This window comes from Notothenia rossii, assembly GCF_949606895.1.
Source record: "Notothenia rossii genome assembly, chromosome: 4".
NCBI classification, from domain to species: Eukaryota; Metazoa; Chordata; class Actinopteri; order Perciformes; family Nototheniidae; genus Notothenia; species Notothenia rossii.
Genome location: NC_136902.1, coordinates 22,753,635 through 22,769,358, shown reverse-complemented (window position 1 = coordinate 22,769,358; position 15,724 = coordinate 22,753,635). Strand labels below are relative to the sequence as shown.

The following is a 15,724-nucleotide window of genomic DNA, read 5'->3' as shown; positions in this document are numbered from 1 at the left end:
GCTGGCCTCCTCTCGCAACAGAGAGTGCAATCTACTGTTTCACCATAACATCTAGAGGGGCGCTGTTTCACTCTTTGTAAAATACTCAATGAGAATGGGGGAGAGACGGGCCGGCAGCAACACACTACAAAGAATTTCCGAAACTAAACTAAGTGTTTTTATTTATTTATTAAAATTATAACTACAATCCGAAAAAACAGGGGAGAGCCAGAAAAACTGTGAAAGTACCCGCTAGCCGGAACTCCGCCTAGTGGAAACCAGTGGAAACGCAACCAAAAACAGGCCGGGCGCGGCACGGCACGCTTAAACCGGGCTGTAGTGGAAATGCGCCATTAGAGCATGTAGGCTCCTCTGCAGCTGGGCATCACTCTGCAGCCGCCAGCCCAGCGGAGCGAGAGGAGAGGCAGGAGGATGGAGGGGATTAGGAAGCTCCGTGTCCGAGACCTGCTGCAGCGTATAGCCTACAAGAACACAGCGAGAACATTGAGCTATTCAGACAGAAAGAGCAGATTCTTTGAGAAGATGTATCCCCTTGTGCCTGCCTGAGGGGTACACATAGTATTATGAGAAGGATTTGAGTTGACACAAGTCACAGTCGCTCCGTCGCTGCTGTGGAGGGGGAGGAGGGGATATGAATTATTCAACCAGCCGCCGCTGCTCGGCTCTGACGTCTTGTTGTGTCTTGAGGTGAGCTGGCGACAACAAGCAGCACCTCCTCACAAGGCGGCCGTCACATGACAGCCCCAGGATAGAGCATCCAAGGAACCTCAATTTTACCGAGGACAGGGCATCATTTCAGAGAGCAGCAGTAGAATAATAGCTCGCTCTCAAAATGACAGCCATCGCTGCGGCACACCATCACAGATTGCTAGTCTATCACTCCCCACACACACAGTATGAAATGACAGCCCTGCCCCGCTGACAGCAAGGCATCTCATCCTGAGCAAGTGCTCCTTCTGGCTTAGCCTGGCTTTGATGTTATTATACCATAGCAGAGCAATATTCAGCTCTCAGATTTACTACCTGCTGTTGGGGTGATCTCCTAAAGCTGTGTTTGTTTGTGTAGCTGAGAAAATGAAAGGCTGGGTAAAAAATAAGAAACAGGAATGCCTGATCCATTCTGTAACATGTTTCTCCTGTCAAGCAACAACTCTATTATTCAAGAGCAAATGTAGGACATGAGTATTATCAAGACAGACCCAGCATCAGTCCCTCTGCTCAGCTGGAGAATTACATTTCACAAATGAAAAACAAACAAACAGAGGGAATTAAGCGTTTACTGCTTTCTTTCTTTGCCATTTAGTGACCGAGCGGTGAGTAATCAAAATGGTTTACCCTTATAACAGGATTATTGTGTCTCACAGCTGATGGGATTTAGCAGTGTGCTCTACCTCAGCACACAAACAGACGAGTTCACAAAGAAATCGATATGATGCATCAAAAGGCAAGAGACAAAATACATGTTCCTGTGGTGTAACTTAGTCGTTTATTTTAATTCCACAAATTTTTCAAAAAAATTACAAAATACTCAAATGGAGAGAACACAGGACTCACAATTTTTCTTATTATTTCTACTTTTTGTTTACATTGTGTCATCCCATGGCGACTACTCATATATACAATAAGCTTCAAGATACCAGTATATATATAAATCTTAGCAGTCAGAATTTACATTCTGCTATTGCCGCTTTGAAACAAGAAGCTAAACCATTGACAACACTTAACATCAAAGGTTTTGGAGACACAAAAAGAGGGAGTAAAAGGCAAGGGAATCGTCAGGAAAACGAGGCAAAGATGATGATAATGATGATGATGATGAGAGATGTAGATCGGTGGGAGATGACAAGACAAAGAGACGGGTTTCTTGTCGGAGCTTCAAAGACTTTTCGGATTTGTAAAAAGGGGGTGTGAGTTTGATGACATTTGCAAGCATTTAAATGTAAATGATAGTGCTCCAAGGGGAAGATATGGTCACTTTAAAAGTACAGTTTCTTCATTTGGTAAAAAAAAAAAAAAAAAAAAAAAGCCACAGTTTTTTAAATGTCCATGACGGTCAAACAGTCTTAGTGCATGAAACAAAACCAGAACTTCTTTCATGGCTACAGCAAAACTAAAATACTTGAGCTCATGTGCACTGGTATGACAGGTCAACACAACTTGTAACAGTCAGTGGCACACACAATCACACACACCGAGGCCCAGGAGTGTGTGTGTATCCCTAAGGAAACAAGGCATACGGAAACATTGTGAGGAAAACAAACACGCTCGCACACAATCATGACCCTCTAGCTCCTGGTGGTCTCGTGTCGGCAGGCCCCTCCTCTAGTGTCACAGTGAACATTATTACAGCCTAGCTGGAGGATTCTCAGTCGGACACGAGCCCTGCATCGAACATGGGTGACCGGACCAGGTGAAGAAAAAGGGGAAGTCAACAACACAAATAGCACCGACTCACAAACCATTCACACATTTAAAACAATCCTGAAGTCATGTTAGCCTCCTGATACAATGAACAAAGATACAACTCAGGTCCTGGTCATTTAAAAAACTGGAAGCATTTTAAAATGTCTTCAGCTCAGCCAAATATGTCTCTGGAGTCCACAATTAAAATCTCTGGGAAAAAAAAGAAATAAAAAGAAATGAAATATTACTCCAATGTCTGGACTCTGTTATTGATTTAAGGCGAAAAGAATAAAACCAATTGAGTGGAGCTTAAGGAAATTCTCTCAGTGCAAACTCTTTCTTCCATTCCAAATCCATGGCTTCCGTGTGCACTCCACAGAAACCTCGGTGACTCTGTGTCACCTCTTCAAGTCTTTCAAATGATTAACTCAACATGTTGAGTTTACACATTGTGACAACCTGTGGTGTGTTGAAGGTGTGTGATGAATGGATGTGTGTGTGACAGGTTTATGGTTCTCAGTGTGTGTGTGTGTGTGTGTGTGTGTGTGTGTGTGTGTGTGTGTGTGTGTGTGTGTGTGTGTGTGTGGCTAAATCTAACACAGTGATGTCAGAGGAACGTTACAACTGAACCACAACTCTCTCAGGAACTGCTCATATAATGCCATGGTGCTCCCCTCTGAAACAAGGGATAATGCTTCAAAACAATTATATCGGAGGTTGAAATGACTTGGTTTGGAGTCCACACCTAGTAATAATAATAATTATAATAATAATTATATGTTTATATATACTATTTACAGACTCAAAAACGCCATGCTGTAGCTTTTCTTAAAATTATGAAAAACCTTCAACAATGTATTAAAATAAATGTTGAGTTTAAGATAGCACTTGTTATTTTTCCATAAACGGCCTGACCGGTCTTGTCTTTTTTTTGTTTATAAGCACAGTGTCTTGTTCTAGCACCTACAAAAAAAAGTCAGGGAAGCTTGTCATGCAGGAGTCTTGATGACGTTGTCACTACTGGCTATATACCAAAGAAAGTAAATGTCTTGAAAAATTATAATAAAGAAAAATAAGGAGTCCTTGACGGGAACAAAAACCCAATATCAGAAGAATTCTCAGACGATCCACTTGGCCTTTTCTGTTCTTCAAAACTGAATGAACAACTCTGTAACATCTTCCCGTGTCCTGCACCTGTCAGTCGCTGCCTCTCGGGATGGTTACAGCTGCTTGTCACTCTCCTTTTTCAGCCGACTGAAACACAAGCAACAAAGTGTTAATATTCGGCAACGGAAGTCAATGGAAATCACAAAGTCTTATAATCCAAAGGTTTTTTTAATCACATTTTTTGTTGTACCTGTAGTAGTCCTCCTGGCCAGGCATGGGTCCTCCGTGCATGTGATGGTGCCCGTGCAGCCACTGCTGCTCCATGGCCAGCCTCTGGAGTTCAGCGGACTGAGCGTGCATGGCCTGCAGCTGGTGGGCTGCGGACATCTGTGGCGGCAGCTCGCGGGGGTATGGAGTACCTGCAGGAGGCACAAACAGGAGATTAGATCAGGCCATCTGGCAGAGATTGATAGATTGGATGGCCTTAAATGACAGAGGACATTGGCAGAAAGCCTACCGAAGACTGGGTGGCGCAGCATCTCGTGTTCATGCGGGTTGCCAAGCAGAGCGTTGGGGATGGCGCCGGGGGGGTAAGGGAAGCGAGCCAGGTGAGGGCCTCCGAGGGGGTCTACCAGGGGATGGCCCCCAGAGCCTGGAGGACACACTAAACACTCCCCACCTATAAGGGGGCAGAGAATAAGGTTAATGGTACATTCATTTCATTACAGAGTATCACAGACAGTGCATGCTTTAGTGACACGCAGCTCCTCTCAAGGTTGACCAAAAGAGTGCAGGGACAGTGTTACTATATTTATCCTCTGTAAAGCATCTGTTGGCTCTATCAGAAATGTTCTGAGTTTATAATATGCCTTAATCTTATCTCATATGTCAACGCTGTACATTCCTACAGAGACAATAAAATATGAACTTGCTTTTCACGCATGTCCAATAAGAAACATTTATCTGAGTGCCCCTCGGCTCTATTTTTGGTACTAAAAAATACTTTTACTTATATTTACTTTATAAATATATTTTTTTATCTTTTCAGCCTTTCTATGTCAAAATACACAAGATATAACATACTAACATGAATATCACACAAAAAAGTGAAAAACTATGTTTTAATATATTAATTTGAATATAACACAATATATAATCTAGTTGTTAGAATTAAGTTAGTTACTCTGTTATAATGCAGTATTTATAAGTGGTGTTTGCATGCATGTCTACGGGGCTTTCTTTTACCTTGGTGAAGAGGGTCTTGCTGGTGGAGGTGTAGGTGTGAGTGAATATGTGAGTGCTGGTGGTGGTGTGGCGTGACGTTGAACATCTGTAGGCGGGCGATGGGGTCGTTGGCCACTGCGGCCATCCTCTCGGCATGGAGTCTCTCTGCAGCCAACCTCTCTGGGTAGCTCATTTCTGGCCGCAGCTGGGGCCCAGCGAGGGCCAGTCGCTCACGCTCTAATGGGTTCAGGCCCGGATGGAAAGCTGCGAAATGGTGAGGGCCGGCCATGTGGGGCAACGAGATGGCTCCATGCCGGGCAAAGTGCTCCATGGGGTTTGTGGAAGGGTGAAGTGAGTCCATCTCTGGAGGCTTAACCTCGAAACCAGGTTTCATCCTCTCCCTCAGCTCCCTCTCACGAATCTCCCTCTCGCGCATCTCTCGCTCCCGTAGCTCGCGCTCCCGCATGCCCGGGTCAGCATTGTACAAGCCGGGCATGTGATAGGCCAGCAGCGGGTCTGCGGGGTTGAGGGACACAAAGAACGGGTGGTTTCGATTGTTTGGGGACATGACGTGGGGTCGGGCGTACTCGCTGAGTGTACGCAGGGCAGGAGTGTCGGGGCCGATGTACGGAGGCACAGCTGCGATCGTAGTGGGGGGCCCGTCGTATTGGTGCCGCATGTGAACAGGGCCGCCCATATGAGGGTCACCCATCCTGCCATCATGAGAGGAACTGGCTTTCTGTAGAGAAAGAAACACTGTGTTTAGAAGGATTCAAAAGAAAAATAATGGTTACTATGCAGAGCAAAACAAAAGCACTCACCACAGCTCGCTCATGCTCCTTTTCTCGCTCCCGCTCTCTTTCTCGCTCTTTTTCCCTCTCCCTCTCTCTCTCCTTCTCGTCCCTAACTTTCTGCTCTGCTTCCCTCTTGGCTTTCTCCAGAGCTTCCTCTCGCTTCTTGGCCAGTTTCGATGAAGCCAGTGGAGTGAAGTAGTAATCTGTCCTAGCACACGAGTTGTACCCCCGGTCCAGGTGCTTGTAGAACCTGTGGCAAGATAAAACAATACTCAGAAAAATGGAAAGATGTTTCCGTTCATAAATCAATACTGGTTACAAAGCAAACAAAATAGTATAAAGAGATATAAATGTTTAATTGAGCATATTGAATAGCAGGCTAATGTCTCATCAGATGAAACGATAGCTTACACGGCTCCATTATTCAAAAGGAAACAAACTCCCTTGATATTCACTTTTGCTGCTGTGTTGAGTATGTATCAAAACCCTCATTGCTATTCATTGGCAGTCTGAGAGGCACTTAAGCACAAGGCAACTACAGATACTCATATTCAGATGCCTCGGTTCACTCGCATCTCACTGTAATTAATCTCCCTGCTCTCCATCCCTGATAATTCCTCGCCATCAGCCTCTCGGAGTTCAGGGCTAATTGTGGCCTTGGATGGCTGTTTTGCTGAGGACATCTGATTTGTTGCTTACATCAAAGCCTTCAAATCTGAAGGCAGCGTGTCTTTGTTGTTGGAAGTGTTTGAGAGCTAATCAGCATCCCCAGACAAGACAGTAAGCAGCTCAACAGAGTACTGACATGTAGAAGCCAATAGCATCTTGTGTAGGTGTGTGTTTTCTCTCTTACAGATTGTGTTTGTGTAGAAATGTATGTGTAGACGTACCGTGCTGACTGGCTGGCATGGCTGGGCACATTGACGATGGTAGGCTCTGGGGAGGGGCTTCTCTGTGGGGGTGGGGGGCTCTCTGGCTCCTCCATCTCGTCCAGAGGCTCCTCTTTGATGTGTACAGGTGGGAGTACCGGGCCGGGGCCGGCACACGGGACTGAGGCAGGCAGTGGCATGGAGATGGAGGAGGGAGCGGAGGAGGAAGGCGGCTGTATGCCAGGCATAGAGTTTGATGAGGTGGGGGGAGGGCCTGACGGAGGTAGAACTGTATTGAAAGGGTGCGACGTAAAGGTCGGCTGCGGGGGTCCGCTGGGGTGTGAGGCTGCTGCTGCGGAGGGCGGCAGGGGAGGGGCTTGAGGAGGTTGGTGGCTGGCTGATGGGGGCAGGCTCTGGGACTGAGTGAGAACGGGGGGCTGGGCTGGTGGAGGCTGGAGCTGTTGCCCCTGAGGCATGAGCTGTAGGGGGGGGGGGTGTGCTAATGGAGGATGGTGGATGGGTAAAGAACTGAGGGGCTTGAGGGCAGGAGGTGGAGGCAGGTTTGAAGGCATCTGAGGGAATGGAGGCGCTGAGGCGTGGGGCGGGTGTTTGTGAGACTGTGGGTTGGGCATCTGTGGGATGGGTGTGGTTGGGGGAGGCTTGATGTGAGGCATGGACATAGGGGCGGGGGGAAGGGGCTGCTCTCTGGGAGGCTGGCATCCACTCTGAGCGGATGACTGGGACTGAGAGGGAGGCGAGTGCGGCCTCTGCTGTGATTGGCCAGGGATTTGAAGGGGTGGGACCTGAGACTGACCCACAGGGAAGCCCTGAGGGGGCATGGAGTGAGGGTGAGGCATGTGTGAGGGGCCAGGCTGCAGCGGATGGGGCATGGGAGGCATGGGCCCGTGATGCGAGCTGGGTAGTGACGGAGGTGGACCTGGGGGGCCGGGAGGCGGAGCCAAAGGTGAATGTGGAGAGGGAAGCCTTTGAGGGTGGAGGGACGCTCCTGACTGGATAAGAGACATTGGGCTTGGCTGGGGCAGAGACAGGGGAGGTAGAGAGGTGGAGGCCGCTGTGGGGGAGGCCTGTGGGGGCAGTGAGGGGGCTGAGGTTGTGGGTGGAGGCAGTGCAGCTGAGGCGGCTGAGGGGCCGGGCTGACACTGGATGACTGGGGGGTGCTGGCTCTGCAGGAGGTGCTGGCTCTGCAGGAGCTGCTGGGCGGACGAGTCTGAGTCGCTCTCGTTGTCCCGCGGGCTGGGGATGCTCGGGGAGGAGCTGCGGTTGTCCTGGTCAATGTCCTTAGGGTCGCTACTGAGCTCCTCGTTGACGCTGCGCCCGTCAGAGCTCTCGCCCTCCCCCTCCCCCTCGCACTCTGAGGGCGAGTCTGGTCGACTGAGCTCCTGAGGGACAGAGCAGAGAAAGGTATTAGGATAAAAAATAAGGCTCTCTCAATATCAGATTTGTACTAAACGGTTAAGGTAATAATTAGGATGGGCTGGTTTATGTTCATAATATTCTATTTGTGTATAAAACATTTTTTATTTGTACATTTTTACATGTCATTTATCGTCAATACCTGTATCTCATAACACCAAGTCTATGCATTCCTTTAAAATAGTATAGAACATCACAAAGACCCCGGACTCACTTGTGTCTTGGACTTTTTAACGCCGGCCCTGTCTGGCTCCTCTGTGTCTGAGGCTCCTTTCTCTCGCGGCCGCTTGGCGCTCTTCATAGGTGAAGGAGCCTCCTCTTTAATTTTCTGTGGAGCCAAAGAAGCAGAGCCGTTAGGGGACACTTCACAAAGACAAAGAATAACAACGTTTACAGCAGTCTGCGCTGTGCTTACCTTGCTGGGCTTCTTCATGGAGTCCGTCTTGCTGTCAGTGCTGTCGGTACTTGCTGCGCTGGGCGAGGTACGCCCACTGGAGCGCAAATCCTCGTTGGTAGGTGAGGCTCTGCCATCAGGACTGGTCTGCTTCTTACGACCACTACGTAGCGTCGACATCTGAACAACAAACAGAATCATGAATAATGAGGAATATGAGGGCGTCATATATTTGGATATAAGAAATAAAGATGGACATCCACATTTAAGTTCCAATCCAATTTTTGTCTATCTTTATTTATAAAACCAACATTTGTGAAACAGTGAATGTCAAAGCTGTCCCTCTGCTACTTGAGGAGCAGCCTATTGCTAGCCGTCTGGCTCCAGGGACACCTCTTCGATGGTTCCTGAAGGTGAAAATAGAGGGACAGATGAGTGTGTACGCACCGAGCCTCGGTTCCGTCGGGTCCTCATGCTATGCTTCCCGCTGAGTCCATCTTCTTCCTCTTTGACAGGTTTGAACATAAATGGCGGCGGGTCCACAGGCTTCTCTATGGGGGGCAGCTCACCGTACTTCTTGAAGTGAATGCGGCAGTCTGTGCAAAGCAAGATGTTCTCCCGACCCCCGTGGTGCCAGTCCTTGGAGGCTGAGGAAAGCCATTTACAGTTGTGAAAAAACACTCACAAGGGTAGTAAGAAGATCACACAATAATATTGTCAAAATAAGAGAAGTCACTTTGTAGCATCTAACGAGATAAATATCTTTCATGCGGTTGATGAATCAATGATAAATGATCACTTCACTTTAAGTAATGTACTAATAAGGTCTACATGGGTTAACACCATGATATCAGTGTTATTAGACGCCCTAGTTGTGATGGCAGTCTGATCAGATCCTGGCACTGTGAGCCAGCTGTGTAGAAGATAATGAGGTGAACGAGCTGGGGGCTCATGCCTTACTTGATCAAATTAGATTTTCTGATGCCCATCTGTCCCACAATGCTGTGTTGTGAGAGCTCACACTGTTGCTAATAAAGACAGGAATAGCCAAAGAGGTTCTTATTGACCAGTATGAGGGTCTGTAAATGTGTAACGTGGTAACCTACTGGTAGTGAAACAGTGGCGGCAGGCGTAGCCCTTCAGCTCCTGTTCGCTGTCTTCACTGTCAAAGTCATCTTCGCTGGCTGAGCTGAGGTCCACTGGAAGAGAGAGGAAGAAAACAAATGTTACAAACAACCCGGGAAAACCAGAATATATCAGGTCAACATGTCTCCCACTTTGCTCTCTGACGGCCAATGAAATGATCAAATGTACTTACAAAACTCGCTGGAGGGGGGGCGTGAGGGAGTGTTCACAGGAGTAGAGGCTGTTCGCGTCTTGATGCGGCGGAATACGGGCTGGCGGCGGTGTCGGCGGTGGGCTCGACAACTGGCCGCTTCGGGGGTCTTTTTCCAATAGTAGTAGAAGGTAATAAGCTCTCCCTGAAACGAAAAAGAAAAGACATTCAGTTAAAAACTGACAATTATATCACAGGAACACAAGCAGTCAAAATATTGAAAACGAGGCATCGCTTTTGACCGCAAAGAGGTGACCCGTGGAAAATAAATGAAAGGTCTATTTGTCCGAGATGTTGGAAAATCTTCACTGTGAAATATCTGCAGTTCAGATGATCAATGATGTGGATGATACACATTAGCAGTCAGCACAGTATTTCAGAGTTAAAGGCCATGAAGTGGACAAGTCCATGCCGGGATTTGTCACTGGCCGGGATGTTTATGCTGTGGCCCTGTCTGTCCCAGGATTAGTGGAGAGGCTCAGTGAATGCAGGGATATTAGGATCAGTGCATTGGTGGCTGCCTGGGTGGCAGGAGCTTGAATGGGAACAAAAGAACATGTCAGGCAGAGCTTTGGCGCTACAAATAGGGAGTGAAATGGCTCCTCGCCCCTTTACTGGAAGAGTCAATTGAACTTTAATCAAACATTCGTAGGAGCGCGCTTGCCAGCGAGCGAGGCGGATAAATCCAGTGTACTAAAGGCCATCCAGGAAATCAATACCCAACTGAAACATTAACACATGCAATCATGAATCAGAAAGCACTTTGCTGAGGCAGCCTGTGCATATTAACTGACGCTTGCCGGGCGCACTCATGACAGACAAGCCTTGAAAATTGGCGACAGGAGTCAGAAACAATTATGTCGTTTCCTGTGGGGCCTTGCCCTCTTCTCCCTTTCTCTGACCTCTGACCTGTTAGTGGTCCTCCACAAATTCATCGAGGTGTGGTGCGCTTGTTGGTTGGCGGTCAGTCACCTGTAATCTTTGTCTGAGGTCTGTTAAACTGCTGCTCAACAAAGCTGCCAGGGTTTAATGGCTATCGATTGTTTTCCTTCTTCGCCTCAGCTGAGAAACGCAACATAAATTAGTCAGTGCATTGCTCTCTAAAATGCATTAAAGGCTTTCAGCGACAGCTTAACATCTTACCCCAAAATGTTACAGAACAGGAAAGGATAAGATGAAATGGTGGACAGTTGCAAGTGGCAATTTCAAAGTATAAAGGCTGGTATTAATGAAAACATGAGGGTAACTGCTGCATTAATTTGTTATCTCATGAAATACAAAGCCACTTGAGGCTAGTTGGTTTCCTGGTATATGAGAAAACACAGGTCAGGGATAGGCCAGCCTTTGCTCCTTTATTGTTCAACAGGTCGTTTGGATATTTGACATTAAGGAACAAGTCAAGTCTCAATCACTGCTTTGATTGGTAGAAAAGCTCAACTCAGCAGGCTTAGGCTTGTTTAATAAGATCTCCCTTCATGTGGCTCTTAGGGGAAATTCATATCTACTAGTGAGTGTAGGACTCACGTCTTATCAGGCAGAGCAGAGACGGGAACATTTACTGAGGGTGTCTGAGCTCAATGAAACCTTCTCAAATGTCAGGGTAAATTAAGGTGCTGTGTCATGCCGGTGCTCCAGAGGACAGGTGTCTCAAGACCCACTGCTTTAGTTGGGTTTTTAGTACAGAGACAGTTTTACATGTTAAAGCCAAGCAGAGACAAATATATATATATTGTTATAGTATCTCCAATTGTTTGTCCATGTTCATGCCAAGATCAGAGCAGCTAATTATGATCATAGCTCTTTTATGATGCCATGTTTTTTTGCTTCTCTTTCAGGCTGGTAAGAGAACTTTCTATTCCTTCCCTGTGCGGCCCCCCTCTTCAGCCCCTCGGCCGGGCAGTTGGAAAAGCAGGGCGCAGGTGCTAACTGAGGGAAGGCAGGCGTCCTGATGTGAAATCTAATTGAAATGTGCAGATCAAAAGTGTCGAGTGTTGCCGAGCGCTGGCTTTGCTCCGTGTCTAATGACTGTTCTCAGCAGTGCCTCTCTGCCTCCTCCCTGCAGGCTGACAACTACACGGCCCCAACAACAGCTTGGCAGACCCGGGGAAAGGTCACTCTGCCTCTCCATCACTTACACTGTGTCAAGTACCCTTACATTAGGCAGAGGCTAATGAAAACATTAACTTGGGCTTTTGAATGGGAAATAACAGGTGCAACGAAGAGCAGGGTATAAATGAAAAAGGGAAAACAAAAGAAGCCGCTTTGTTAAAGTTGACTAAATGTTTTGAGTTGAAAAGTTATTGCCAGTTAAAAATAAGGAATGTGTTGGACATATTTTACCTCAACAGCCCGCACATTTTGCATACAGTCACTGGCAAACTGTAGTGCATTTCTATTTGATGACTGTCACTAAAGTGCAGTCAACAGGAGTTCGACAGATTACCCCTCTTAGCCTGCCTGAACGTTAAATGTGGTTCCCCTGACAACAATTCTCACCTCATACACTGACTGTGTTCTTCTCTCTATCAAAGTCATTTTGTCATGCTGCCATATTCCCACTCCAACACTTAAACTTCCCTCAACTAGCGTTTCCTCTCCATGATTGGATGTTTAGCCAGCGACTTTGTACGTAGTTATTGAGTAATGTTTTTGTTTCTTCTTAAAATGAAGATGACAGTAAAACTGAAAAGCCCTCCATGAACCTGCAACAAAAACAGTTCACCAGTATCCGCAAAACATTCATGGAAATACTTGACATAGAAATGTAAATTGGCCCAGTCCTCCGCGCCATCATTTCCCCCCATTCCTGTAAATCACTGCAGAGCGGTACAGAGTGTGCTGCCACTCCGCAGTTCATAAGATAGTGACAACATAAGCTCAGCATTATAAGGCCTTTTAGACTGCTTCCTTCTGCAGGAGCTTTCTGGCCACTGGATTATCCGACAAGGAAAGGGCTTACCCTCCTATCACGACTTCCATTCCAGTTATTGCCACTTAAAATGTTGTGAGAAAATGGATGTGAAGTAAGATTATGTACAGTAATGTTTTCATGACACTCGCTGATGAACAAGTTCTTCCACCATAGTAAAACGATTTGCACTCTACTTAATTAGAATAAATGCCTTTAAAAATAATCTATGCTTTGGAGTGTATTATACAAATCATATTCTGCCATTAAAATACAAAGTTTTTATGTATTTATATGATTATATATAAAAACTATATGTAACCCTGTAATTCTATAGTCGACAGGTTTTAAACTCTGCGTCTGTGTTGTAAACTATCTAATTTTACGGTTTGTAAGACTTCTACTGGTATGTTAGCATGAATCCTCTACAGTTTAATTGCTGGTGGGAGTACAGGTTGCGGCTGAGTGGGAGTGCATGGTCCTGCACGGGGCTCGGTGGGCCTGTATGTGCGGGGAAGGGCTGGGGGTGAAGGCTAAACTTGTGTATTTACACCCTCATCCCCTCTCAGGCCCAGGCCCGAACAGATGGTTTCTGTTTTTCCTGGCAGATTTGTGACAGAGCCACAAAAGGCCCCTGCTTTGACATGAAGCCAAACGGTTAAGGCCGTTACTGGCAAGAGCAGGGGAAGGAGGAGAGAACAGGGGCGAGCTGAGGAGGGGGAGGGCCGAGGGGGAGGGCCGAGAGGGAGGAATAAAGAGCCAGCAGTGGACAACAATGGACAATTGACATTGAATCTCACCACAACAACTGGGAAAAAAATTCTCTGCCAATAATAATGTCTGCTAAAAACTAGAAGGTAGCAGTTTAGCTGCTGCGCATGCGGTTTCTGGTGGCTGATAGGGAGCTGTGTAAACATCCATTAGTGCTGCATGATCCTGCGCCCCTCCTGCTTCTGCACAGTCTACAGCCGGAGGAGGGAGAACTGCTTCTTGATTCATGGCAGCGAGGTGAAGGGAGACATATTTCTCTGAGCTAAATCAAACCAGTGTTTAATTATGTATGTGCTCGACCCCTGGACTAGGTATTCTTCATCAGCCGTGACAGGTTGAACAGTATCGTTTCAGTGAGTGGTGCTTGACTTTTACATCCTCCTCATGCTGACTGTAACTGTAGGGGGTGACTTTGTAATTGCCAGTGTGGATAAGCAGGTCAGAGGTGTGTTTGTGATGCCTGCAGGGCCATTTGACATTGAATTGAAAAATGGCATGTTTATTTATCTTGAGCCTAATGACCCCATTCCTATTAAAGTAACCATTAAAGGATATCGATGATTAAAATGAGGCTCTATTACTTCAGTTCAATTGTATTTTTCACATAATATGCAGATAAATCATTAAAAAACATTCCTGCAAATTGAATATGAATAATGGGTTAAATCAAATATATATTTTTTGTGACTGAATACTAGTGAAAGGACCTTGGCTTGTGGAGCAGAGTGCGTGTGAAAAGCATTTAAATAGACAGCCATCCCTGCTGCGCAGCGCCTTTCTGCTGGAGAATGACTGAATAAGCTCTGCTTTCACAGGTCAGGGATGCACATGTGGAAGAATCAGCACTCGTGTTTTTCCTGCTGTAAGCGCTTTTGCCAATGAAAGTAGATTGGATGGCAACAGTGCCTTTCTGCTGGAGGGTTGATCGTACCTGTTCTGCTGATAAGGTGGTTCCCCCAAAAACCACAACATGAGCCTACCAAAGAATTCAATTCCAAATGGAGCCCCGGTTCTCCGTCTATTAGGCTACAGACTCTGCTGTGCTAAATTGCCGGTGGTCGCTAAAAGAACATCAGTACGTGCTAGTTGAGCTTCTTTCTGCCAAAAGCGATTTCGATGCCTAAACAAGTTATATCATTTACCAAACACAGAAACGTTCTGTCGCACTAATGAGAGCGGCTGCCAACTGGACCAGGCCCCTGTAGTTTGTAGCTGCTTTAATTAGTGTTTGAACCAAAGTATTTATAATCACAGTCATCCCCAAGGTTCTGGCTCGGAGCTGAGGACATGGCAATGGATTCAATTTGACGTTCGTACAGATTGTACCGGGGCAAACATCTGCTGTGAGGTTGTGTTGGGAACACTGTTCTCCTGTCGGCCATCCTGTAAATGACAGGGCCCGGGGTGGGATAGGCTGAGGGGAGAGGATAAGATGCTGCAAGAGCCGCTCAGCACAAGCAAGGCACGATTTTAAAGCTGGGGTCGTCTATATTAATTTAAAATTATTAACATGCTCTACGGGCACAGTGCCCTTTGTGTACCGGCCTGTTCCGTCACCTGCTACAAGTACGGCTGAAAAATGAAGGGGTCATGTTTTATTAAACTGTTTGCCATCTAAGAACACTTGTTTGACTAGTGACGTTAACATGAACCATTCTAACACACTGCCACTGGCTGGAAACAGCAGCACTAAAGGGTTCTTAGAATCATGTTTCCCCCGTCCTATAGTAAATATCACTTGCAGCTGATGTTGTGAATGTATTACTAAAACTGTGTTATATTTCTATATAGATGAATATAACTAAACTTTTCTTAATAAATATTGACTTTATCATTATACAAAGTATGACTTGAATACAATAATATCACATTTTTTGTGCTTATGCTTATTCTGTACCAATTTACTGAATGAACTTTCATATTTTTAGAGGAGCAGTCACGAGATAATAAACAACAGGATGCAGGAACGGAGCCTCGGGGGAAACTGAACTGATAAACATTCTGGCATGCACAAAGCTATCGACAATAATTTACAATCATAAAACAAAAGCTTTATGGAGTTTATTAGATTATGGTTGCTCTGGGTGCTATTGTAAAAACATTGTTATGATCTATAAATACATAATACAATGATATTTGAACATAAAGTAAATAAATTGCTTGTACGTGTTTCATGTAGCTTGTAACACTTCTCACAGAACACTAGCTGTAATGAATACATTTTTAGACATGAGTTGACTTTTGAGGTTTCTTTTAATCAGTGATCCATATTGACACTGAGAAAAGCCTTGTCCCTAAAATTATAATTTTTTTTACAAATGAATACAAACAAAAAAGTTTATACAATTCTTATTCAACATTCATTTCTTAACATTTAACTTGGGAACATTTTCCACCAATGAAAAAGTTTGGGCCTATTGACAGTTGAAAAGCCAAAACTTTGTAACTCTTTTTTCAAATATCAACTCTTCTGTTTAGATGTAT

General features: G+C 45.8%; 1 protein-coding gene across 7 annotated transcripts in view; it reads right to left on the bottom strand.

Moving 5' to 3' along the window:
* Positions 1-1,463: 1,463 nt before the first annotated feature.
* The window catches only part of rerea (arginine-glutamic acid dipeptide (RE) repeats a), a 128,289-nt gene continuing 114,028 nt past the window's right edge, over positions 1,464-15,724 (bottom strand). For 6 of the 7 annotated variants that reach the window (XM_079674489.1, XM_079674490.1, XM_079674488.1 and 3 more), the window contains 11 exons: positions 9,544-9,706; positions 9,332-9,424; positions 8,673-8,872; positions 8,247-8,405; positions 8,046-8,159; positions 6,419-7,797; positions 5,556-5,778; positions 4,756-5,473; positions 4,028-4,189; positions 3,761-3,929; positions 1,464-3,657 (listed from right to left, as the gene is read on the bottom strand). In XM_079674489.1, the coding sequence (XP_079530615.1) occupies positions 3,624-3,657; positions 3,761-3,929; positions 4,028-4,189; positions 4,756-5,473; positions 5,556-5,778; positions 6,419-7,797; positions 8,046-8,159; positions 8,247-8,405; positions 8,673-8,872; positions 9,332-9,424; positions 9,544-9,706 (3,414 nt within the window). In that variant the 3' untranslated portion in view covers positions 1,464-3,623. Of the gene's footprint in view, positions 3,658-3,746; positions 3,930-4,027; positions 4,190-4,755; positions 5,474-5,555; positions 5,779-6,418; positions 7,798-8,045; positions 8,160-8,246; positions 8,406-8,672; positions 8,873-9,331; positions 9,425-9,543; positions 9,707-15,724 lie in introns of all 7 variants that reach the window. The other variant, XM_079674491.1, reaches the window with a different exon arrangement.